This window comes from Polypterus senegalus, chromosome 6, assembly GCF_016835505.1.
Source record: "Polypterus senegalus isolate Bchr_013 chromosome 6, ASM1683550v1, whole genome shotgun sequence".
In the NCBI taxonomy this organism is placed as follows: domain Eukaryota; kingdom Metazoa; phylum Chordata; class Cladistia; order Polypteriformes; family Polypteridae; genus Polypterus; species Polypterus senegalus.
Genome location: NC_053159.1, coordinates 190,196,934 through 190,221,298, shown reverse-complemented (window position 1 = coordinate 190,221,298; position 24,365 = coordinate 190,196,934). Strand labels below are relative to the sequence as shown.

At 41.7% G+C, this 24,365-nt stretch overlaps 1 protein-coding gene across 2 annotated transcripts in view; it reads right to left on the bottom strand.

The window, feature by feature from the left end:
- Window positions 1-24,365, bottom strand: part of cwc22 (CWC22 spliceosome associated protein homolog) — a 232,121-nt gene that overhangs the window by 110,588 nt on the left and 97,168 nt on the right. For both annotated transcript variants that reach the window (XM_039757757.1, XM_039757756.1), the window contains exons 13-14: window positions 12,959-13,060; window positions 1,271-1,355 (exon numbers count right to left, since the gene is read on the bottom strand). In XM_039757757.1, the coding sequence (XP_039613691.1) occupies window positions 1,271-1,355; window positions 12,959-13,060 (187 nt within the window). The remainder of the gene's footprint in view (window positions 1-1,270; window positions 1,356-12,958; window positions 13,061-24,365) is intronic.

The window sequence follows — 24,365 nt, the reverse complement described above, 5'->3', positions numbered from 1 at the left end:
CGTGAAGTGTGAAGTCGCAATCGCTTAGAAGCAGGAAGGTGGAAGGGCTCCCCCGTGAATTTCTGAACCCGCCTCACTTCGCGTCACATGACTGTTCCTTGCACATCACTTAACTTTGTATAGAGGTTACAGTTTCTGTTGTGCGGTGGGAACACATTGGCACTTGGGGCCAGGGACCCCAGGTGGCTCAGGGCCTACATTGGACAGGAATTGCTTGTTTCCTGAGTACAAAGATCCTCAGGTGGGAAAAGACCTAATGATTGTGGTTTGATGTTTATTCTTTATTTTTTCTTTGATGAGGTCTCTGTTTTGCTGTAGTTTCTCATACTGTTGGAGAAACCAGCTCACAATTTAAGGGACTCCCAAGCTGCCTATCACCTGATATCCATTTGTGAAAGATTTTGAGGCTGGGTCTGCCAAATTTTTGTTCTTTATATTTAAGTCCTAACATTTTCTTTTTTTTTTTTTTCATTAAACAGCCATCTTCACCACAAGGAGACAACTCTTATACTAAACTGCAAAGGCAGCCGGCATGCCAGACAGAACTAGTCACAAGACACTGTCAGACATGACCAATGGCTACTCCGGCCCTCACCTTTTCCAATGAAAATATAAATGTGCAGAAAGTTTTTGAGTGTCCCTCGTATTTGGTTGGGTTTCATCAGGGTACTGGGCATTCTGCAGACAAATCAAGAGCAAGTAATAAGGTTGACTGGTGACCCAAATCAGGCAAGTGTCAGCACCTGTGTGTGTTGTGTGTGTGCATAGTTGACACTGCATGTGATTTCTTTCTGCCTTAACGGTGCCCTGAGAGGCTTAGGATCCCTGCAATCCTAACGTGCGTAAAATAAGCTCTGAAAAGGCGGTAGGGATAATAACTTACAATCTTTAACTATTATTCATGACACATTGTAATATATCATTAGTGTGCTTTACTTAATACAGATAATCTTCTTGGCTTTCTACAATCTCCACAGTGCACTGAGCCCTATTAATAACATGCGTACTGGGAAAAAAAATGAACAGAATTCATCATAATGGCAGCATATCTGACAGGCCCCTCATTTGCACTTCTGTCTCCAGTTCTACTTATTCCAGTAATTATGCTTTGTTATAAACGTAATTTAGACATAGAAGTCACTCTAAACACTGCTTCTTGCTTTGTCTGGGACAGACTTTGGCTTCCCACAAATGTTACTTTATCAATTCTTAACACATTTACAGCTATTTAGGTGAATACTAAAAACTCAAATTACTGAAGCTGACTAACCTGGACTGGATTGCAAGATAAATGGTCCGACGAAAAGATACCAGGTTCACCTCCGTCTTGTCATGGATGGTAACTTTCTCTTCTCCTAAAAAACAAAAATAAACAGGAAGATTAATTTAATTTGTGGCCATGACATCCACGCATTACAGACATCCCCAGCAAAATACAAACTTGCGCTTTGTAGAAATTGAGTTTAAATACTTGGGATTCAGAGGAATGGGGATTGTGGAAGAGAGGTGAAAAAGAGAGTGCAGGCAGAGTGGAGTGGCTGGAGAAGAGTGTCAGGAGTGATTTGTGACAGACGGGTATCAGCAAGAGTGACAGGGAAGGTCTACAAGATGGCAGTGAGACCAGCTATGGCTGGAGACGGTGGCACAGCAGACAGAGCTGCAGGTGGCAGAGTTAAAGATGCTAAGAGTGGCACTGGGTGTGACGAGGATTAACAGGATTAGAAATGAGGACATTAGAGGGTCAAATCAGGTGGGACGGTTGGGAGACAAAGTCAGAGAGGCGAGACTGCGTTGGTTTGGACATGTGCAGAGGAGAGATGCTGGGTATACTGGGAGAAGGATATTAAGGATAGAGCTGTCAGGTAACATGATATGGGGAAGACCTTAGAGAAGGTTTATGGATGTGAGGAGAGAGGACATGCGGGTGGTGGGTGTGACAGAGCAAGTTACAGTAGACCCCCGCGAAGTTGCGGTTCAGAGTTCACGGCCTCAGTCATTCACTGATTTTTTCTTATAACCGATCTAATAATTGTTAGCAGAATCTGCAAATATCCTCCGCATATTTTTTATGGCTTTTTTCATGGAAATACTGTACTGTAGAGAGAACAGGAAGCAACCGGAGAGGAAAACGCGGCTTGGGATGGTGAAAGTAGCCAATAGAATTTGAAACTACTAAACTCCCAGCAGTCCCTGCAGTGGCTCCGATTGGTCTTCTGCTGAGGGTGCTGGGGCTGTTGGGGTCAAAGGATTTCAGCTCAGCTTTTAAAAAGGGGGCCGGTGACCAAAACCATAAAAAATGGTCTTCCGTTCTGTTGTGTTACCTGTACTTAATTTTTTTGTCCTGGATCGTTTGGTGGTTAGCATCTGGATTGTCTGCCGTCTGCCTGTGCACATGAGGACTATAAGTGGATTCATGGCCATCCTGCAAAGAAAGAAGTGCTCCTGAACCCGTCTTCACCATTTCAGGAAGTGTTCAATCAGATTTAGATCCGGACTCGTTGCTGGCCACTTCAGAGCTCTCCAGCGCTTTGCCTTCAACCATTTCTTTGACTTTAAAATTCTGCTTATGGTTTATAAAGCCTTAAATAATCTCGCCCCATCTTATATATCGGAATGTCTGACACCTTATATTCCAAATCGTAACCTCAGATCCTCAAATGAGTGTCTCCTTAGAATTCCAAGAACAAAACTTAAAAGAAGTGGTGAGGCGGCCTTCTGCTGTTATGCACCTAAAATCTGGAATAGCCTGCCAATAGGAATTCGCCAGGCTGATACAGTAGAGCACTTTAAAACACTGCTGAAAACACATTACTTTAACATGGCCTTTTTATAACTTCATTTTAATCGTAATTTAACTTAATCCTGATACTCTGTATGTTCAATTCATCATAACAACTATTCATGGTGGCTCTAAAATCGGTACTGACCCCTACTCTCTTTTCTGTTTCTTTTTCCGGTTTCTTTGTGGTGGTGGCCATGCCACCTCCACCTACTCAAAGCTTCATGATGCTCCAACAATGATGGATGGATTAAAAGGCAGAACTCTACGTGACCATCATCATCATCAAGCCCTTCCGTGAGAACCCTAAATCCAAAGAGGACTGTTTCATTTATGTTAGGTAGAATGCCCAGAGGGGACTGGGTGGTCTCATGGTCTGGAATCCCTACAGATTTTATTTTTTCTCCAGCCGTCTGGAGTTTTTGTTTTTCTGTCCCCTGGCCATTGAACCTTACTCTTATTCGATGTTAATGTTGATTTATTTTTTTATAATTATGTCTTTCATTTTTCTATTCTTTAATATGTAAAGCACTTTGAGCTACTGTTCGTATGAAAATGTGCTATATAAATAAATGTTGTTGTTATTTCTGGGTGCTTTTAGAGGTATGTTTGGAGTCATTGTCCTGCTGGAACACCCATGACCTCTGACACAGACCCAGCTCTCTGACACTGGGCCCTACATTGCTCCTCAATATCTTTTGTTAGTCTTCAGATTTCATGATGCCTTGCACGCAAGTCAAGGCATCCAGTGCCAGAGGCAGCAAAACATCCCCAAAACATCTTAGAACCTCCACCATGTTTGACTGTAGGTACTGCGTTGTTCTTTTCTTCGTAGGCCTCGCTCCATTTCTGTAAACAGTAGAATGATGAGCTTTACCAAAAAGCTCTACCTTGGTCTCATCTGTCCACAAGATGTTCGCCCAGAAGGATTTTGGCAAACTCCAGTCTGGCTTTTTTATGTTTCGGTGTCATCAGTGGGGTCCTGCTGGCTCTCCTGCCATAGCGTTTCATTTCGTTCAGATGTCGACTGATAGTTTGAGCTGACACTGTTGCATCCTGAGTCTGCAGAACAGCTTGAATACGTTTTGAAGTTGATTGGGGCTGTTTATCCACTATTCGCACTCTCCTTCGTTGCAGTCTTTTATCAATTTTTCGTCCAGGCAGATTAGCTACAGTGCCATGTGTTGTGAACTTCTTGATTATGTTGCGCACAGTGGACAAAGAAACATGAAGATCTCTGGAGATGGACTTGTAGCCTTGAGATTGGTGATATTTTTCCACAATTTTTGCTCTCAAGTCCTCAGACAATTCTCTGCTCTTCTTTCCGTTCTACATGCTTAATGCGGCCCACTCAGACACACAACACAAAGGTTGAGTCAACTTTTCTCCATTTTAACTGGCTTCAGGTGTGATTGCTATGTTGTCAGCACCTTTTTCTTGCCACAGGTGAGTTCAAACGAGCATCATATGCTTGAAATAAAACGACTTACCCACAATTTGGAAAAGGTGCCAATAATTTTGTCCGAGTTCTGTGTGACATGATGTCAAATTTGGCTTTTTTTCTCTGTTTTTTGTGTTGTTCCAATGCACGTAAAGGAAATAAACACATGGATACCAAAACATTTGGAATTGCAACAATTTTCTAGGAGAAATGGTGCATTTTCTTGGAAAATTACAGGGGTGCCGATAATTTCGGCCATGATTGTAGATGGGTGATAAATGACAGGGCCCACTGACAAGAAGGCCAACATGAAGAGAAGATACCATGAATAATAGACATCTCAACACGTGTGTGTGTTTCCCCCATTTAAGATGCAATTCAGGCCAACGGGCTGGCAGCAGTTCGCAGCACCATTAAGTTGTTACTCAATTTAATTCACTTCATTTTTGCACGCCGCTCTTTACTAAGTACAGGCTTGACAGAAATAATTAAACCATAAATCACTTATACACATGAACACACAAGTTAGGGAGAACAGACAGCACAGCAGTAAACAAATCAGGACGATGTGCGCCCATTAACATTACCACTAAGGTATGGCCAAAATAAATAAGTGATAATTGAGCTATTATGCCAAGGAGTGCGGTACTTTGAAACTGGTGTAGTGTTTAGATCGAAACAGCAGGGTATGCCGAGCTCGCCAAGGTATCGTGCAAAGTTCTGTGTGCGATGATATTTTGTGATGGTCTTTATATGAAAAACATTTATGTGCTACTTCTATAAACGCCACATCGAATGCAGGGATTCTAGTCTTAAGAAGAGAAGAGCTGATGAAGCACATTGGTAAACAGGCCCCTGGTCCAACTTTCTGGAAAAACGTGCTGCTGCATTCAAATTGAGATTGAGAAGATAAAAACCAATAAAATGTCCCAGTTTCAACATCTGATAGGTTGTCTTTGTTCTATTTTCAAATAACAGCACTGCAAATCATCGCATTCTGTTTTTACTGACATTTATACACAGCGTCTCAACTTTTCTTGGAAACAGGGTTGTATTATAACTTTTGAACTATTAGCTTTTGCTCTTAGAAATTATTTTGATTTTTAAGTCAGTGGGAAACCGATGTTCTATACTATTTGAAATTGGAAAAAATCAGATTCTCAGTTAGACAATCTGTGCAGAACTTTTTCAAAACCTGGCAGGATCTAATCAATAATATTTCGGAATAAGAAGGAGTAATTCTCTTTTTCTTCTCCATTCATCTCTATTGCCCTATTAAACTCATCAATCTAGGTATGCTTACAAGCTTTAAGTATTACTCCGTGGGCCATGCTCTCTTTCTCAGGGGTGGGGTTCAATTTGTTTTCAATCCTATTTTTTGTAAAAATGTATCTACAGTGATCCCTCGCTATATCACGCTTCGACTTTCGCGGCTTCACACTATTGCGATTTTTTTCTCATACACGCTTACGTCACTACGCATGCGCTTTCTGAGAACTTTTATCTAAGCCCTACGACGGCTCCTAAACGTGCTGCTTTATCTAAGCCTTCTGACAATAAAACTAAGCGCCGGAGGAAGATGCTTACTATCCACGAGAAGGTGAAACTCTTGGATATGATTAAAGATGGCAATATCCTACAAAAGCCTCCTCACGCAATCAGCAACTGCCTAGCAAGATGTTCTTCAGTCGCGCACCCAGACACCCACTGCCTACTCCTAGTACTCCTTCAGTGGAAGAAGACAACAACGCACCTGCTGAAGATACTGCACCACCTCTGAAGACTCTCCTACTGAGGTCGTACCTTCATAGGTTAGTGGTTGTGTGCAATTAAATGTACAGTACAATAATCTACTATATAAAAGCATTCAGGATTGTCCTTCCGTCCCGTGAGTACAAAGCGTAGCGGTATTCCGCTTATTACAGACTTACTACTTGCGGCTTGAGGTACTGAAGCGGCTAGATGTGAGCAGAGTTCTGGTGCTCTCATCGTTCCCTTGCTTTTGTGCGCGATGCGCTGGAAAAATAGACAAAATGATGTCTCTGGAAATAATTAATGTTGATGGAGTACAAATGCCTCACCGCATAGTAAATATCAGGGGAGATGGTGCTTGCTTATTCTAATCTATAGCTTATTTAGTGCATGAAACTCCGTCTTTAGCGGTACAGATTCGGGCTGACATTGTACGACTTTGGACAGGCACTTGAGGGGAGATGTTATGAATGGGCACTTTGATGTTCTCATTCCCTACACTTACATGCCTGATGTACACATGGAGCGCACACAAATTGAGGATAAAAGTCGAGTGCGCCTAGTAATATGATATTTGTAACGTCTAATATATTGGATAATATGAATGTAATGGTGACTAAAGGGTGTTATTTCATGTCTAGAGGGCTCTAATAATGTTAAAAAACGTATTTAGAAGGTCGTAAACAGGTTTTCTATACTCTGCGAAAATATTTGATTTATAAATAAAGAATCCTACTTCGTGAAAATTCATTTATCACGAGAGAGTCTGCAACGGATTAACCGTGATAAACGAGGGTTCACTGTATTTGTATGGAATGATTACAATAAAATTAATAAAAAAAAGAAAGAAATCATTTTGATTAAAGCCTTTTGTTCTGTGACGCTGTCTCTACCCTATGTAGTGGTGGAATGGATAAGGTTAAGTACGAGGGGAAAATGAAAAAATAAAGGCAATTTGAAAATTACACACCAACCGTAATGGATGGAAGCTGACGCAACACAACACGTTCACGATGGCTTACAGGTCAAAGAGCTTGCATACTTAATATATAATGGAAGATTCCAAATAAAGACTAAAGACTAAAAAAAGAAACAAAACGAGACACCAAAAAGATAAAAGGAAAGGAAATCAAGATATGAATGAAGAAGCAAACATGATGTCAGCAGTCACTTAAAAACCAGCTGGCCTGCGAGGTCACACTTGGCGCCACACTAGGCGAGGTAAGACAAAGTTTAAAAAGAAATAAAAAAAAAAAATAAATAAAAAATCTCAGCTCATACTAACACTTTTACAACCCCACTGCAGGAATGTGGCTAAAAGTAGTTGCGTGGGACCCTTAAGGGCTTAACATGGTCCCTTAAGATTTTAGAAACAGGAGAAATGGAAATTATAGGATGCAGCAGGCAGAAACACCCATTCTTGGTACATCATTTTGCTCATCAAGGACATATATTTTTAAGCAACTTTTTTTTTTTTATAACTGAAGAAAATATAGTCATCCCTCAGCATCTGTTTCTAATGTATTCCTGAAAACAAGTCGGAAAATACAAAAAAACTCAGACATTGAAAATGATTTTAACTGGGAAAAATAATAATGAGTCCTCAGGCCATCAGGAAAACCCTAACAAATTTCCACAAACATCAATAACACACTCCAAAGCATTCATCCATCCTCTTCCATTTATCTGAGATCGGGTCGCGGGGGTCAGCAGCTTGAGCACAGATGCCCAGACTTCTCTCACTCGTGAACAAGACCCAGAGATACTTGAACTCCTCCACTTGGGCCAGGATCTCGAGAGGGCACTCCACCCTTTTCTGGCTGAGGACCATGGTCTCAGATTTGGAGGTGCTGATTCCCATCCCTGCCGCTTCACACTCAGCTGCAAACTGATCCAGACAGAACACTCCGAAGCATCTCTATAATAATCAACATTTGATTTCTCCGATATATAAAACAGCTCATTTATCAATTACCTACTAAAGAAAATTTCAATCAGCTCATTAATGGGAATATTTCTGAATATCTGCCTACTGTCGGACATCAGAGAGAAACCCGATCTTAAAACACCCTTAAAGCCTCCCCTGACAGACTGACCAGCATGGTGGACTCGTCTTGCACCATAATGTAGTTATGAAATTTATTTAAATAAAAAAAACTGCTCTACTTTTTAATCGTATTCACTTTTTTTTGCCTGTCTGCAGCCATTGTCCAAGATTACACGGACATGTGATGATTCATGCAGCCACTGCACAGGCACTTCCAAATAGGACAGGGTGATACGACACGAGATGGATATGGCAAGTAACTGAACACGTTTTAATTAGGGCTGTTGTTTGATGATAAAAAAAAAATGTAAACAAGATGAGTTGCACAATTAAAACTTTTATTCTAATGAACTACAGCAGGGAAAATAAATATTGAACATGTCTGTAAGAGCCATTTTCCTAGTTCTATAAGATTCATGAATATTTTACTAGCTGACAATGCATAATCTATGGGAGGTTCCTATAACCCCCGTAAAAAGAACTGTATTGGTATATTCTTGCCATTTTTAAACAGCTTTGAGTAAACAATATTCTTCAGTTAGTGACAGCCTTGCCACGAGTAAGGTGTGGAAGGCATACGGTTTTAAACCGTGCCAACCAGCCTGCGGGCCTTTTGAGTGTGTGAAGTAAACAACTCCAAGAAAACAGCACTTAATTTATGTGCTGTACGTTTAAAGCGTACAGAAGTAGCAGCTAATAATCTTTAAGTACATAAGAAGTTAAGAATCTTTAAGTAAAGAAGAAGTAAAGAACTTTTAAGTACAGAAATAACTAAAGTTTCTCAAGAAATGCTAAGTTTAGAGAAGATACATTTTTCCCTTTTATTCCACGTGTGTAACTATTTTTTCTTTTATTCTTGTGTGGATTATTTGCTTTTAACTTTCACTAAATATTTTAAAGACAAACGTTTGGACTTTGAGATTTCTTTCGGCAGGCGTTTACCTGTGCTTGACAACACCTTATGCCACAGCGCCTACAACGTCATCGTTTCTTTTTAATAAATATATTTCTAATGGGGCTATTGACACAAAATTTTCACCAGATGTCAGTAACAACCCAAGTAATCCACAAATACAGAGACTTCAAAGCAAATAAGTCCATAAATGAAGTTATGCGTAATAAAGTGGAATGAGACAGGGTTTCAGGTCCAAGGCAAACACACCGATAGTCAGTCTCCCATTCAGACCAGAACTTTGACAGCTTCTTTTACTGGCAGACAAATTAGCAGACATCACTATAGTAATGTTTACACTGCATGTAGCGTCTTGTTCTGGACATTCTGCTACACTGTGACTTTTTTTTCCCCTTGTCAATGTGTGAATGCAGAACTGATGATACGAAATCCAAAAAATGAAACTCATTCACCCTGCTTGTATAACTGGTTTGATTTTAACTGTTCTTTTGATTGATAACTGTTACTCTCTGCACTTTGAAGAAGTAAAGTATATATGAAATGACATAAATGAAAATACCGAAAGGAAAGCAGCTCTTATTCATTCAGTATGGTACGTAGCACTTGTTCCAGTACGGGACAATCATGTTTTAGAATTAACAGGCAGCAGCTCCACTGGTGTGTGGATGAAGATTATCAAGAAACAATTTGACCTGCTACTATTCTCAATGAACTTGGATTCATTTGGTGCTGCTTCATTAACAACACGAGAAATGCCGTCATATTAACTGGACTAAATTGGGGCTGCAATAAATAATGTCGTCTTTTTCTTCCGGCTGCTCCAATTAGGGGTTGCCACAGCGGATCATCTTGCTCCATATCTTCCTGTCGTTGTCATCTTGCTTTGTCATCACCTGCATGTCTTCTCTCACCACATCCATAAACCTCCTCTTAGGTCTTTCTCTTTACTGGAAGCTCTATCTTTAACATCCTTTTCCCAATATACCCAGCATCTCTCCTTAACGTTGATTGATCAGCAGCTCGAATTTTAATCAATAACAATCTTCTTTATTTTTAAAGACCTTCGTTCCAAAATGCCACTTAAGTTTAGTAATCATGGCACTAAAATAACAAAACTTCAGTATTAAATGATACTAGCCAACGTCCACCGTAGCATATGGCGGTGTAAGAATAGGAACGGAAAACGGTGAGAAAGGAGTTCAGAAATCAACAAGAAAGAAATACTTCTTGAAAGACGCAGTTGTGAATAGGTGCTTTGCAGGAGACGACAGATAAAGAGTCAATTTCCTTCCCCGTAAATTCCAAGTTTAAGAAGGGCCCACAAGTCCTCAATAGGGTTTAGGTCAGATGAGGAAGTGGGGCCATGTCATTATTCTTTCATCTTTAAGGCCTTAACTAGCTAGCCACACACTGGAGTACTTCGATGAAAGCGATGGAGCATTGGCCTGCATAAAAATCATGGTCTTCTTAAAAGATGTAGACATTTTCCTGTATCACTGTTTGAAGAAATTGTCTTCTAAAAACTGGCAGTAGATTTGGGAATTGATTTTGAGTTCATCTTCAACGCGAAAAGGTCCAACTAGCTCATCTTTAAAAGCCCATACCAGTACCCCACCTCCACCTAGCTGGCATCTGAGTGGAAGTGGAGCATTGTGCCCATTACTGAGGGACGGGCCCATCCATCTGGTCCGTCAAGATTTACTCTCAACTCATCAGTCCATAAAACCTTTGAAAAAAATCTGTCTTCAGGTATTTCATGGCCCAGTCTTGACGTTTCAACTTATATGTCTTGTTCAGGGGGTGGTCGGGTTTCAGCCCTCCTTACCTTGGCCATGTCTCTGAGCACTGAATACCTTATACTTCTGGGCACTCTAGGTAGGTTGCTGGAATATGACAGCACTGAAGGATAATGGGTTTCAAGTAGCTTCACGTTTGATTCTTCTTAAATCTTTGGCAGCTAATTTGTGTCTTTTGTTCTCAACACGTTTCTTGCGACCCTGTTGACTATTTGCAATATAATGTTTGATGGTTCTGTGATCACGCCCCAATATCTTAGCAATTTCAAGAATGCTGCATCCCTCTGAAAGATGTTTTACAATTTTTGACTTTTCAGAGTCAGTTAAATCTCTTTTTTGGCCCATTTTGCCTGAGGAAAACTAGCTGCCTAATAATTCTGCACACCTTGATATAGGGTGTTGATCTCCTTAAGGCCACACCCTCCCTCATTACACAAATACACATCACCTGACATGCTTAAATCCAATAAGTTTATACAGAGTCGGAATATACACATAAAAATGACAATATGGTGAAAATACTCACTTACCTAATAATGCACACAGCGTACAATATGTTGTGAACTTAGGAGTTCCAAAGTACATGAGGCCCGAAAGTTTCAAAAGTGTTTCCAATAATGAGTACTGGGGGACACCATCAAAGTCTCCTGCTAGATACAAACGGACCTCAGAGAATCTTTATAATAAAAGATTTCTTTTTCACAAACTGCTCTTCAACACAATAAAACTCTATGGAGGTTAAGAAGTAAAGGAGAAGCCCAAAAAGACAATCCAATGCAAGTCTTAATGAGGTGTAGTTAAAAAAACAGAGCGAGAAGGTCAACATCCAAATAAATAACAAAGCATAGAAAAGATACAAGAACTCACTAAAACTCCGGGAGCACATACACAATGAACCACCAGGAACTACGGGAGAACATCTGCATTTATAGGGTGGAGGGCAGTTCCTGATGGTGACTGGCTGGTGGATGGACCACCCACAAAACACAAGGAATATAACCAAGGCATAGCACACAATACAAATAATAACACAAAAGAAACATTAAAAGAAATGGTTGAAAAATGTCATAAAATAAGGATTTGAACCCCAGCTGAAATGACACAGTCAGTAGACTTTCGGTACATAGGCTAGCCCTTCTTCCAGAGAAAGGCCCAGGGAATACCAGAAGGCAGCTGTGGTATAGCGGTCCGCAGCTCTGAACAAATGGCCAGTTTTTTTAAATAATCCATTTGGCTTTGTCAGTCTCCATGGGCGCGATCTTGTAGCCGTGGGGAGTTGATGAGGTAGAGTGAGTTGCAATTGGCTTCCTGCGGTGTGTGATTGAGCTGGTGCACCCACTTAGCAGTATGGATACGGTCCAGTATAGAGAGAGCGGACAGAGAAAAAGGAAGAAAGGCTTGGAGAGCGAGAGTGTGGCATTGGGACAGTGCAAGAGAGTGGACAAACTAGACAGCTGAAAAAAAGAGGGAGGTCAGCACGGTCAGGGGTCTTCAGTGTGGAGCAAAGGATCGGCGCTCGAGGGGTGGATCACGCCCACTGAATATATGGAGGACTGGGCTTGATCGAGGTAGAGTTCTCCCTAGGGATCCGAATGATGACTGCGTGTGCGAGAAGGAAGACGGGAGGACAACCAACCCCGAGTGGTAATGGCAGCCAAGATGGGTGTCGGTAGCGTGAGGAACGCAGCAACTAAAGTCTTTCCGGCTGAGCAAGCTTTGGGTGAGCTGGAGAGACTGGGATGCTTGCCCCAATGATGGATGCAGGTTACCCATTTTATAGACATTTTGAGCACTGCACTTTATTTGGACGCTGTTTTGATTTTGTTTGTTTTTCTGTTTTAATAAAAGAACTTCTCACTTCTCCTGTGTCCCCTTCCTCGGTCTGATTTGTCCCCAACTGCCAGTTCCTCCAGGCTATATTACCAACGGTGTTGGGTTCAAGAGGGTCCCAAAATGTTAAGAGGGAGCATGGAGCAGGACCCGCACCGTCACAGCGGCTCAGAGCACATGGCGTCATCAGCAGGATGCGTATTTACACAAAGCACACTCATGTGGTGCGAATTTCAAAATTTTTCACTGGTCCGTGGGATAAAATGTACTTGATAATGAATAAAGAGTTTGTGGTATAATAGAAAAAACAAAAAGAGTCACTAGGACAGATAAAGGAGGGTCACTATACTTTATTTTGATGGTCACTGTCAAAGTCAACTGTAAAATCAGCTTGTCCTACCTTCACCAGCCTCCTCCTCTTCCTCATCATCCTCATCTTCTTCATCACTGCCATCTGCTTCCTCTCCAGACCCTGAGTCACTGCTTCCTTCATCAAGTATTTCTGAAAGAAAAAAAGGTTGCATGAACAAACCATAAAATGACAAGTAAAATGATTATTATTTACACATTACTGGTCCCCATTTGGAGGTTTAGGGATTAGAGAAGCTCAAAGACTTTACAACAAGAAAACCCTCTGCTTCCCACTCCCCCACACCAACAACGTACAAAATCTTAATGCAGAGGAATTATATATCAGGCTGTCATCAAGAAAAGACAGTGGTCATAGTGAGGCACTATAAAGGCGCACTGCTGTAGGAATGAAGGAGACCCAGCAGCGTTTCTGACACACTTCAATGGCTAAATGGATTCACAGATAGTGTGGCAGTGAATGGACGAGAAGCCATCAGGTTTTTCGTCATCCTCTACTCTGCTACTACATCATCTTTATCAGTTTTTTTGACTCTGAGGGCCTCTCTTGAAATCATGTTGCCCACCTAGAAAACACACTGCCCATCATGGAATACATAAAGGAGGTTGCTACACACACTGTGTCTCCTAAGAAGACAGTCTGCACTTTTTTACATAATGCTTCTGCTCGACTTGTTACTGACGTGGACCACTAGGTACTTGTAGCAAAGCCCACCCCCACGTGCTCAACCCTGCGTGTGCAGGCTTTGTGCGACAGCAGAAGCTCCTTAGTTTTAGAAAATGTCAAGATGCCAATGACTCTCCTTGCACTACAAAACAAACCTGACTTCCAAACTCTGCCTCAGCCCTCTTGATAATACAACCCATCAAACCTAGGAGAGGATCTCTAGGAAGAGTCAAACAATTGTGCCACCCACATTAGGGTCTAAACAGAGGGCAGTCATGGGGAGCCTGGAATAAAGCCAGCACGTCATCTTTAAAGAAAAAGCTTGCTAGGGTGCCTTAATCTGTTACAGGTTTGCAGAGTCTTTACTGTCACATGTATAAAACCGGTAAAAAAAAATCTGCCCTCCACTCACACTTCTCAAAGCTTTTTAGAAAATTAGAACAATTTGGATAAGAACAAGGCCATTCAGTCCAACAAAGCTCGCCAGTCCTCCCCAAATAGATCCTCCAATATAACATAACAAAATAAGGTCGTCCCTAAATTCTTACTGTCCACCACACTGCTTAGTCACTTATTCCAGGTGTATATTGTTCTCTATGTAAAGAAAAACTTCTTAATGTTAGTGTAACATTTACCCTTCACAAGTTTCCATCTGTCCCCGTGTTCTTGATGAACTCATTTTAAATTCACCGTCTCAATCCACTGCACTAATTCCCTTCATAATTTTAAACGCTTCAGTCAGGTCTCCACTTCATCTTCTTTTACTTAAACTGTAAAGGCTCAACTCTTTTAATCTTTCCTCCTAACTCATCCCCTGTAGTCCTGAATCAGCCTAGTCGCTCTTCTCTGGACCTTTTCTTGTACTGCTATGTCCTTTCTGTAGCCTGGAGACCAAAACTGCACCCTGGACTCCAGATGAGGCCTCACCGGTACATTATGAAGGTTGAGCAGAACCTCCTGTGACTTGTACTCGCCACACATCAAGGCGCTATATAACCTGATATTCTGTTAGCCTTCTTAATGGCTTGTCTGCCAGTTGAGAGTGTTAAGTCCACTACGACTCCTAAATCCTTCTCCTAAGGTGGACTTTCGATTTTCAGACCTCCCTTTGTGTATTCAAACCTCACATTTTTACTTCCTACATGTAATTCTTTACATTTACTGACATTAAATGTCACCATCCACAAATCTGCCCAAGCCTGTCTGCAGTCCAAGTCCTCAATTCAGCCTAATCACTCTTCTCTGGACTTTCTCTTGTGCTGTTATGTCTTTTTGTAGCCTGGAGACCAAAACTGCACACAGGACTCCAGATGAGGCTCACCAGTGCGTTATAAAGCTTGAGCAGAACCTCCTGGGACTTGTACTCCACACATCAAGGCGCTATAATTTTATCACTGCCAATTAATACCTTATTTACATCTGTTTTATTATTATGCATGAAGTATGCAGATAAACGTTCTGATGAAGGTCTATGGAGAATGGAGACCAACACCGGACAATAGCTGATATTATCAGAAAGGTCCAAGAAAAAATCCCACGTTACATGTGTTACATAACCCACATGATATGTCATCTATTCAGAAGCCAAGAGCGTGCAAAACACTCAACCTTTTGCTAAAATATCTTTAAACAAATACTTTGGGGAACATCAGAGCAGTACACAAATAGAAAAAGCTTTCAAATGGGATTGTGCTTTTGAACTGAAGACTTGCCTCTCTTCCTCACTGATTGTTCAGCAGCCTGGTCTATCATTTCAAAAGCCCAATCCTGCTGTTTATACACTATGCTTGATTTTCCAGGCATATTTAACAATATTTTAGGAATAAAAAGCGTTCAGCACCATTATGCAACACAAGTAACGTGTGCTTTCTTCTTAGACGTTTTTGATATTATTAATTTGACTGGTAAAGGAAGCAACAAAGAAAACAGCCATCACTTTGAAGGAACAAAGTCAGAGGCTAAAACTGGGAAACACGTGCAGGAGTCCACAATGTCAAAAGCTCTCCGAAACAATGGCCTGTTTGGTAGAATGGCAAGAAAGGAGTCATTATTCAAGAATATTCACCAAAAGGTACATCTTGAGTTCAGCACAGTTCATGAGACTGACCCACCTAGGATGTGAGAAAAGGCTTTGTGGTCAAATGAAACCAAGATAGGAGCTTTCTGCCTAAAGTGGTACGGATGACACAGACCCAACAATGCCCATGCAGCAAAAAACGCCATCCCTACAGTGAAGTCAGTCCGCATTCTTGGCGTTATCTTTGACACCAGCATGTAATTTTAAATGCACATTACAAAACCGTCCAAAACATGTTTTGCCCACCTTAAAAACATTGGGAAATTAAGGCGTTTTCTAAATAAGCAGGATAATGAGAAATTAAAGCATTTATTTCTAGTTGGATTGACTATTGCAATGCGATGTTCCCTGACTGTTCAAATTGCTCTTTATACGGCTTTCAGTTCATTCAAAATGCGGCTGAAAGAATTATTACAAGAACTAGAAAGTACAAATACAAAACTCCATTTCTCTAGTCCTTACACTGGTACTCTGTTAAGTTTAGGGTAGACTTCAAAATCCTTCTTTAAAAATATAAAACCTTAAATGGCCAAGGCCATGCTTACTCATCTGAACTTATCATTACTTATAAACCTCAGCACACATTAAGATCTCTACGTGGCAGCCAGCTTGTGATCTCAAGGATTAATAAAATAACAATGGGAGTTCGAGCTTTTACTTACAGGACCCTTAAGTTGTGGAATGACCTGCTCGCCAATATAAGAGACGCCCTTTCATTTTCAGCTTTTAAATCAGGATGAAGACTCACTACTACAGCATAGCATACCCTGACTAGAGCTGCTGATTAACTGTGCATACTGGACCACCGTTGATACTTATTAGTCTAAAACATAAGTAATATGATATTTATAATCTGTTACTAATGCTCTCCTACTGTTTCTCTTCTCGGTGCTCACATGAGGCACTTTTCCACTGCATAGTACGGCATGACACGGTTCAGTTCAGCTCACTTTTGGGGGGTTTTCCACTGGGAACAGTACCTGGTCCTTTTTTTAGTACCACCTCAGCCGAGGTTCCAAGCTACCGAACCGTTACCAAAACGTGAAGTGTAAACTCTGCTGGTCACTGATTGGCCGGAGAAAATCGCCATTACTGCGTCACTGAACTTGCGACACGAGACACTTTTAGCACAGCCAGAGAAGGTTCGGACGCACCATTTTGTTTTAACCAAAAATGGCCGTTTCGTGGTCTATTGAGGAAGTACAGACGTTCCTCTCGTTGGTAGCCGAGGAGCGGATCCAGCGAGAGCTGGATGGGGCGACGCGGAATGAAAAAGTTTTTCAGGAGGTCGCTAAGCTCTTGGGTGCACATGGCTACCATCGGACTTACAAACAGTGTAGGGACAAGTTAAAAAAAATGAAGAGCGAGCAGTAGAGGCGGCGCAACTATTACGACACGTGAATGATCCCACCCACTCTAAAGCGGTACTAAACTGCAGTCGAAACGCAAACCAAGCCGAACTGAGCCGAACCAAGGTGAGCTGTACTGAACCGTGCTGTGCCGTACTATGCAGTGGAAAAGCGCCATTGGTGCAATCACCCTACTGCCTAGTTGTTTGCCTGTCTATAGAAAAGTCACCTCTGATAAAAGAGCACAGGAATTATTTGGTAGAAGGGTCCTTTCATTGGATTGGCTGGCCCAGCACTGACACTGCTGTTGACTGGTCAGTAGGGGTGAGGCAGCTTGATTGCAGAGGTCTCCGGACTCTGAAGAAATCTGTATCCTCAAATTAGAATGATACAATCTATTCTAGCATTTTGCTTTGTAGTTTGTATTATTACTATTGTACTCCCACAGGTCCGCCAACACCCTCGACCCTCTGCAGTTCGCATACCAGGAGAAGGTGGGAGCAGAGGATGCCATCATCTACATGCTACACCGATCCCTCTCCCGCTTGGACAGAGGCAGTGGTGCTGTAAGAATTAAGTTTTTGGACTTCTCTTCAACACCATCCAACCTCTGCTCCTCCGTGACAAGCTGACAGAGATAGAAGTAGATTCACACCTGGTGGCATGGATCGTGGACTATCTTACAGACAGACCTCAGTATGTGCGTCTCGGGAACTGCAGGTCTGACATTGTGGTTAGCAGCACAGAAGCACCGCAGGAGACTGGACTTCCTCCAGTCCTGTTCAGCCAACATACATCGGACTACCAATACAACTCGGAGTCCTGCCATGTGCAAAAGTTCGCTGACGACACTGCCATCATGGACTGCATCAGGAGTGGGCAGGAGGAGGAATATAGGAACCTAATCAAGGACTTTGTTAAATGGTGCAACTCAAACCACCTACACCTGAACACCAGCAAAACCAAGGAACTGGTGGTGGATTTTAGGAGGACCAGGCCCCTCATGGATCCCGTGATCATCAAAGGTGACTGTGTGCAGAGGGTGCAGACCTATAAATACCTGGGAGTGCAGCTGGATGATAAATTGGACTGGACTGCCAACACTAATGCTCTGTGCAAGAGAGGACAGAGCCGACTATACTTCCTTAGAAGGCTGGCGTCCTTCAACATCTGCAATAAGATGCTGCAGGTGTTCTATCAGATGGTTGTGACGAGCGCCCTCTTCTACGTGGTGGTGTGCTGGGGAGGCAGCATAAAGAAGAGGGACGCCTCACACCTGGACAAAATGGTGAGGAAGGCAGGCTCTATTGTAGGCAAGGAGCTGGGCAGTTTGACATCCGTGGCAGAGCGACGGGCGCTGAGCAAACTCCTGTCAATCACGGAGAATCCACTGCATCCACTGAACAGGATCATCTCCAGACAGCGGAGCGGCTTCAGTGACAGACTGCTGTCACCATCCTGCTCCACTGACAGACTGAGGAGACCCCCACACTATGCGACTCGGGGGGGGTAAACGTTAACATTATACAAAGTTATTGTCTGTTATACCTGCATTGTTATCACTCTTTAATTTAATATTATTCTTTATCAGTATGCTGCTGCTGGAGTATGGGAATTTCCAGTTGGGATTAATAAAGTCTATCTATCTATTGTATTGTATACCTGAGGAGGCCATGATATATTAGCCCTCAAGCTCTGTGACAAGGATTACTTGTGTTCTAGTTTGTTTGTTGTATTTGCCTCGCTTTCTGACACCTTACCTGGAGGTCTCCTCTCTGGTTTGCCTTCCTAAGATTTGTTTCATTTTTTTTTTCTCCTTCAAGGGTATTTTTGGGGGTCGTTTTTTCTTGTCTCTTTAGTAAGTTAAACGAGGTGCTGTCAAAAAACAAGGGCCTGTTAAATCCCACCGAGGCACTCCTTGTGTGATTTTCGGCTATTGTTATTGTTGTTAAAGTAGGGTGGTGGCAACATAATGCTGTGTGGATGCGTTTCACCTGCAGGGACTGGGAATCTGGTTATGACTGATGGAAGCGACGGATGGAAATAAATACAGGGAAATACTGGAAGGGCACCTGGTCCAGTCGGATGAGAAACTGACGCTTGGGAGACGTGTCACCTACCGGCAAGACAACACCTTCATGTACAAGGCCAAGAAAACACTGTAGTGGCTCAAAAACAAAAAAAAAAAAATGACTGGCCTAGTCGAAGTCCAGATCTGAAAACCCATCCACTGCGTTTACATGAGCTTTACTAACTCAGTTATTCACAGACACCTGGTCTCTAAAATGCCAGGTAAACCCTTACTGTATTTTGGTTAGAGAAAATGCTCTCTGAGAAACTTAGTTAACACATGCAATAAAAGCAACATACTGTTTGATTAGGGAGTGGTGTATCACCAAAAGAGGTGAGCTTTCATCTACGTGTCACAAGGACACCCGCATGTTTGTTGGCGCTGGTGATGGCGAGTCCTTCTACAGAGAATGTAATGCTGAATACTCCAGAGTGACAATGGCACCACTTTAGACTTTGGTTGGCTGGATCACTATGTGTGTGTGTCTGTATGTGTACACGTGTGTGTGTGTGTGTGTGTGTGTGTGTTAATCTTCAAGGTCAAGCATAGATGAACCTGACAAATATACCTGGTAAGTGTAGAGAGTGAGGCCAGCTCTGTTATATGGGCTGGAGACGGTGGCACTGACCAGAAAGCAGGAGACGTAGCTGGAACTGGCAGAATTAAAGGTGTTAAGATTTGCATTGGGTGAGACGAGGATGGACAGGATTAGAAATGAGGACATTAGAGGGTCAGCTCAGGTTGTGAGACAAAGTCAGAGAGTCGAGATTGCATTGGTTTGCTCTAATGTGCAGAGGAGAGATGCTGAGTATACTGAGAGAAGGGTACTAAGAATAGAGCTGCCAGGGAAGAGGAAAAGAGGAAGGCCTAAAAGAAGGTTTATGGATGTGATGAGAAAGGACGTGCAGGTGACGGGTGTAACAGAACAAGATGAGGAGGACAGGAAGAGATGGAAACAGATGATCTGCTGTGGCAACCCCTAACAGGAGCATGCCAGAAAAAGAAGTTTCACAAACCTCATAATACACCTACAAGATTTTAATGTGTGGGGTTTGAATACTTTTCCTACCAGCATTTTCCCAGTCTATTTTTTTTTAGCAATAAACTTTCTACAAATTATTTAACTTGGCTTAAAAAAACATTTAGGTTGTCAATAAAGAAATCTAATGGAGAAAAATGTGCAAGTATCATTTGATGTCCTAAAACGGGTGAGGACTTTCAAGGTGACAGATACTAAATTAATTCTTGTTTTTTGGATTGACACTAAAATGCAGACTCTGGAAAATAAAAGTATTCCTGAGTTTGATTAAAAACAAATTGTTGGGGGAAAAAAAAAATAAAATCACTTTAGCCACAGGAGACCCCCCAGGACTGAACTTGGGAGGCACTGTCCTATGACACATGAATGAAGCATTAGAGAGCACGAGAGCTGCTTAGCTTTATAACTATAAAAAGCTCAAAAGAACCTACATTTCTATTTGAATTTACTTAAAATTCCGCAGTATGCCAATAATTCAAAAAAGCCAGTTCAAAACAATCTCTCCTTTTCAAATGCTGCCTCCCTGAAGCTCAATTTCCCTGTAATTTTACTATTTTTTGTATGAGGCACACACCTAGTGAACTCGATAATTGACACTGTACCTTAGTTGGGCCTTCTGAATTCCAGTCAACGAGGATAAAAGCAGCTAAATACACACAGGCATAAATATAGATATTTTATGAAGCCTCAGACTGTGAAACAAACCTCTCTTTAATTATGTGGTGGTCACCCATCATCACCATTTAAAAATCCTCCCATATTGTGCTAACAAGTCTCCTGTCTTGTGAACTTATTATTATGCTGGCTTAAGATGAATTAAATACCACCTACATTTTCAAATCCCACCTCTTCATTTATTCAGGTTTAACAGAATGATATCAGATTAATATAAGCAGTTTACGACTGTCTCGTCATACTCTGACTTGACTTTTTGGCTCTGTGTGAACTCCCTTAACATCAGGGATGAATTACTGCAAACCACTACAGCAAATGAAAAGAGCATGAAATGAAATGAGTGGGTAATTAGAAACAGAAATCAAACCTATTGATGAATGAAGCCCAGCGCTTGCTAAATACAGGGCCTATAAAAAGTATTCGTCCTCTTGGAAGAAGTTTTCACCTTGTATTGTTATAGAACACGATCACAGTGGATTTAATTTGGCTTTTTTTGACACTGATCGGCTGAAAAAGACTCTAAAATGTCAAAATAGAAATAGGTCTCTGGGTGGCATCTCTTCTGGATTTTTGGACGGTTTGCTTTAGCAGATCTACAGCTCTACCACACTCCTTCCATTTCTTCATTATTAATTTAACTTGATATTCAGTGATTGTCTCTGTCCTGACTTGGGTTTTTCATGGAGTTACCAGCAGTGTTAGTTTATCCTCATTGTGCAGGTCAGCCCATTGTACCGACTCACCACAAGCTGGACCTTCAGACACAATCAACTGAAAATCCAAACAGGTGACCTCCATTGAACTAATCACACAACTTCTAACACCACCTGGCTGCTGCACCAGTGATCATTTAAGGGTGTCACATTTAAAGGGAAGGGGAAACTTATGCATTTTGTATGCTTTTTATATATTTAATTAAATCAGACCACTTTGCAGAGATCTATTTTTACTTTGACATTACAGAGCCTTTTAGTCGATTAAATTAAAAAAAAAAAAAATAAATAAAAAAAAATAAATTTACTGTTGTATAAGAAAAAATTTGGAAACTTCTAAGCAGGTCAATATTTTTTACAGGCACTTTCTATACATGACCTGTTATAAATAACAGTCAAGGCCATCCACATAATCCTTTTGAACATTCATATGTTTGTACACACACACTATCCGTATATAAGTAAAAATATGTGTACATGTTTATATATACAACATATACAGTGGTGTGAAAAACTATTTGCCCCCTTCCTGATTTCTTATTCTTTTGCATGTTTGTCACACAAAATGTTTCTGATCATCAAACACATTTAACCATTAGTCAAATATAACACAAGTAAACACAAAATGCAGTTTTTAAATGATGGTTTTATTATTTAGGAGAAAAAATCCAAACCTACATGGCCCTGTGTGAAAAAGTAATTGCCCCCTTGTTAAAAAATCACCTACCTGTGGTGTATCACACCTGAGTTCAATTTCCTGATTACTGCCACACCTGCCTGTTTCAATCAAGAAATCACTTAAATAGGAGCTGCCTGACACAGAGAAGTAGACCAAAAGCACCTCAAAAGCTAGACATCATGCCAAGATCCAAAGAAATTCAGGAACAAATGAGAACAGAAGTAATTGAGATCTATCAGTCTGGTAAAGGTTATAAAGCCATTTCTAAAGCTTTGGGACTCCAGCGAACCACAGTGAGAGCCATTATCCACAAATGGCAAAAACATGGAACAGTGGTGAACCTTCCCAGGAGTGGCCGGCCGACCAAAATGACCCCAAGAGCGCAGAGACGACTCATCCGAGAGGTCACAAAAGACCCCAGGACAACGTCTAAAGAACTGCAGGCCTCACTTGCCTCAATTAAGGTCAGTGTTCACGACTCCACCATAAGAAAGAGACTGGGCAAAACGGCCTGCATGGCAGATTTCCAAGACGAAACCACTGTTAAGCAAAAGAACATTAGGGCTCGTTTCAATTTTGCTAAGAAACATCTCAATGATTGCCAAGACTTTTGGGAAAATACCTTGTGGACTGATGAGACAAAAGTTGAACTTTTGGAAGGCAAATGTCCCGCTACATCTGGCGAAAAGGAACACAGCATTTCAGAAAAAGAACATCATACCAACAGTAAAATATGGTGGTGGTAGTGTGATGGTCTGGGGTTGTTTTGCTGCTTCAGGACCTGGAAGGCTTGCTGTGATAGATGGAACCATGAATTCTACTGTCTACCAAAAATCCTGAAGGAGAATGTCCGGCCATCTGTTTGTCAACTCAAGCTGAAGCGATCTTGGGTGCTGCAACAGGACAATGACCTAAAACACACCAGCAAATCCACCTTTGAATGGCTGAAGAAAAACAAAATGAAGACTTTGGAGTGGCCTAGTCAAATTCCTGACCTGAATCCAATTGAGATGCTATGGCATGACCTTAAAAAGGCGGTTCATGCTAGAAAACCCTCAAATAAAGCTGAATTACAACAATTCTGCAAAGATGAGTGGGCCAAAATTCCTCCAGAGCGCTGTAAAAGACTCATTGCAAGTTATCGCAAACGCTTGATTGCAGTTATTGCTGCTAAGGGTGGCCCAACCAGTTATTAGGTTCAGGGGGCAATTACTTTTTCACACAGGGCCATGTAGGTTTGGATTTTTTTTCTCCCTAAATAATAAAACCATCATTTAAAAACTGCATTTTGTGTTTACTTGTGTTATATTTGACTAATGGTTAAATGTGTTTGATGATCAGAAACATTTTGTGTGACAAACATGCAAAAGAATAAGAAATCAGGAAGGGGGCAAATAGTTTTTCACACCACTGTACATATATACACACATATACACATACATATATACACAGGTCAAATTCCGGTATAACGAATATTGTGTCATAGATGGCCAGGGACCTTGCCCCACTGGGAGGCCAGGAGAAGCCGGGAACCAGGAGAGGGGTAATTCCTACCCCTGGATGCAAGAGGGCAGCACTCCGGGATTGTATGGAAACCATGGAGCTGGGAAACTCAACCCTGTGGGGACCCGTGCCCAGAACCAGAGGGGGTGCTTGGATGGTTCTGGAGCCACGGAATGCAGTACTTCCGCCACACTAGGAAAGTGCTGCCCGAACAGGAACCAGGTACACTCGGAGTGCTTCCGGGTGCCCATGTGGCACTTCTGCCACACCAGCAAGTGCGGCAGGAAGGTCATTAGGGAGCACCTGACCAAATCCCGGTGCATTAGAAAAGATGTCCACCTCACTCCATTCAGGGAGCCAGAGTTAGGAAGAAGAGGCTGGATCTTGTGACTGGAGGTTGTAGAGGCGGCAGAAGAAGAAGAGAAAGTAAAAGTAAAGGGCTGAGTTGTTGTGGCGGTTTTGGGGCACTGTGTTGTGCGAGGAAAGAACTGTAAAATAAACGTGCGTGCTTTTGGACGTTGTGTGTCCTGGTGTCTGTCTGTGTCCGGGCTGAACCTTCACAAGTGTTACAATGATATTTTCATTACAACAAAATATTTTTACGATCCCGACAGTTTCCCCATAAGACAAGTCTATAAAAATCTTGTTACTATGAAATATATTCA